Raw genomic sequence first — 2854 nt, 5'->3', positions numbered from 1 at the left:
ATTTGGAAGTCAAGGCGCCAGAGTCTGGAGAAAGGCTGGAGAGGAGCAAAATCCAAGTTGCTTGAAATCCAGTGTGAAGTTCCCACAGTCAGCGATGGTTTGGGGAGCCATGTCAGCTGCTGGTGTTGGTCCACTGTGTTTCATCAAGCCCAGAGTAAATGCAGCTGTGTACCAAGAGATTTTAGAGCACTACATGCTTCCGTCTGCTGAAAAGCTCTATGGAGATGAGGAATTCATTTTCCAGCATGATCTGGCACCTGCCCACAGTGCCAAAACCACCAGTAACTGGTGTACTGACCATGGCATTACTGTCCTCGATTGGCCTGCAAATTCCCCTGACCTTAACCCCATAGAGAATATGTGGGGTATTGTGAAGAAGAAGCTGAAAGACACCAGACCCAACAATGCTAATGAGCTAAAGGCCGCTATTGAAGCATCCTGGGCATCCATAACACCTCAGCAATGCCACAGGCTGATTGCCTCCATGCCACGCCGCATTGATGCAGTAATCCGTGCAAAAGGATTCCCAACCAAGTACTGAGTGCATTAATGGACATTTTCAAATGTTTGATTGTGTTTTGCTGTTATAAATCTTTTTTTTTTACTTGGTCTGAGGAACTATTCTAATTTTTTGAGATAGGATTTTTGAGTTTTCTTAAGCTGTATGCCATAATCAGCAATATTAAAATAATAAAAGGCTTGCAATATTTCAGTTGATTTGTAATGAATCCAGAATGTATGACATTTTTGTTTTTTTAATTGCATTACAGAAAATAAAGAACTTTATCACAATATTCTAATTTTCTGAGACAGTCCTGTAGACATACTGTATTTATCCCACTGTTACAGAAGGATTGTAGTATACAAAATGATAATACACTACCACAGGCCAAAGGTATTTTCTGAAGAGGCACTCACCAATCCCGATGAAGACTGCCTTGAATCCTTCCTCTTTCAGGGAAGTCAAAGTCATTCCATCAACACCCAGACCCTTCTCACAAATCACCTGTTGGATAAAAACACACATTTATTAAGACTGTGTAAGGATTCAAATCATCAGAAAGGTCTTATCATTTAAATTAACGACATTATTTGATCTCTGTCCATTTTCTGTCCAATATGTGGAATGCTCTCCGTCATACATTTGAATTGTTTGGCCTCATATTTCAGTACACATTTAGATGATCATAAACAAATAAAGAAAGATGACAGAATAAACAATAGTTAATAGCTAAACAATTATTATAGTGAGGACAATTGGTGCATTTAAAACACATGTGTGAGTAGGGAAGGAGTTTCTGTGAGTCATACCTTTACTCCTAAATCCTTCATCAGGTCTATTTCAAACTTCACAACCTCATAGGGAAGCCGGAACTGAGGGATCTCTGCTGTGCTGCAGGGAATCAAACATATGTGTTTAATGTGACATCCCTTTATTCCCCTTTACTTTGTCTTTTTCATATCTCTCTTCATTTTCAACACTACAAGTATGTTTAAGAGGTTTTTCAATCATTCTAAAGGACAACATGAATCTTTCTTCCTCTCTGATTTGGGTTTGGTTTATTTTAAACAGGTATGAATTCAGTTTTTGCCAAAGAGACTTTAATCCAACCCTTCTTCATAAAGGCCATCAATTTCCAAATTATAGAGGGACAAAATAATCAGATTTCGCTAAATGAATGCGACTAGTTTGTTTGTATTTTATTTTGTAATGTTTCCTAGCATCTGCTGCATCTTAGGCCTTGCTTTGTATAATACAGTATGTGCTAAGTAGTTTGGTAACTCTATTTTAAAGTTCCTAGAATGAATTTTGAAAAAATCTTTTTTTATCAAATAACTAAATGTTACCTCAGCCCTCCAATCCACATCTGTTTCTCAAATATGGTAATATTATCATATCCAAGGCGGGCCAGGAAGGAGCCGCAGCTGATTGACGCAGGGCCACAACCAATCAGAGCTATGGGGGCATGGTAAATCTCTGGCATCTCATTGGCTGGTGGCAGTTCAGGATTCCTGATCTGAGGGATGCCCATCTTGCTAAACACCTTAGAAGAAAAACACATACATATATTTGAAACAACCCACTTTTTTTTTTTTTGCATTCAGACAATAACACTGATTCATTTTCTACACAACATGGCTTTAAGTCATCCTACGTAATGTTAGAAATTAAAATCAATGTTTTGATGGTATAATGTAGCTTAAACATACCGTCAGTTTAAACGCTCTTTTATACTGAAAAACCAGAAATTCTTGTGCACAAGCAGTTAAGCTTTTATTCAGAAAATCCTTCATCTACGGTTAGCATTTAGCATGTGGCTAATATACGATTTCCTAAAGAGGTGAATTGAGTAGCGAAATGACATGGAGTGGTGCAAACCGAAACCTACTGATTTAACACTACAACTATAGATGTCGAGATACTACTATGCTGAATATTAAATGAAAGTACAGTTTATTTGAATACATTATTGTTTACAGACGAGAGTAGCATGTGACAACATCCGGAAACCAAACCAGCCGTGAAGTATTTTCTGTATATTTTGGAGTATTGGTTACAGCGTTTAGAATGTGTTACATGAAAAGTGATGAAAGAGAATATGAGGAGAAAAGGCGGGTTAAGCATATATTGAATGTGAAAAGTACCAATCCTCTGTTTAAATGCAACAACGGACATTAGAGACGAGGCGAGCCGGCTGGCGGGGAGGAGCCAGCAGAGGATATAGAGAGGCGAAGTCCCGCCCATCTACTTCCGACCCATGGGACCACGGAAGCGGAAAATTATACATTGACGTCAATGGAGAGAGAAAAGTCATCTTTCGATCCCGTTTGAATTGTGCCACGAATGACACAT

At 38.5% G+C, this 2854-nt stretch overlaps 1 protein-coding gene across 1 annotated transcript; it reads right to left on the bottom strand.

Moving 5' to 3' along the window:
* Window positions 1-918: 918 nt before the first annotated feature.
* LOC104948934 (dihydropyrimidine dehydrogenase [NADP(+)]-like) lies at window positions 919-2052 on the bottom strand (the record flags this gene model as incomplete). Its single annotated transcript, XM_010775174.1, has 3 exons — window positions 1849-2052; window positions 1312-1393; window positions 919-1006 (listed from the first exon to the last, which is right to left on the bottom strand). Coding segments are annotated over exons 1-3 (355 nt in total), but the record flags the coding sequence as incomplete, so codon positions are not given.
* Between the last annotated feature and the right edge of the window lie 802 nt (window positions 2053-2854).

This window comes from Notothenia coriiceps, unplaced genomic scaffold (assembly GCF_000735185.1).
Source record: "Notothenia coriiceps isolate Sejong01 unplaced genomic scaffold, NC01 NC01_scaffold00015476, whole genome shotgun sequence".
Classification (NCBI taxonomy): Eukaryota; Metazoa; Chordata; class Actinopteri; order Perciformes; family Nototheniidae; genus Notothenia; species Notothenia coriiceps.
Note: the sequence above shows the minus strand (reverse complement) of the source record. Positions and strands in the feature narration are given on the sequence as shown.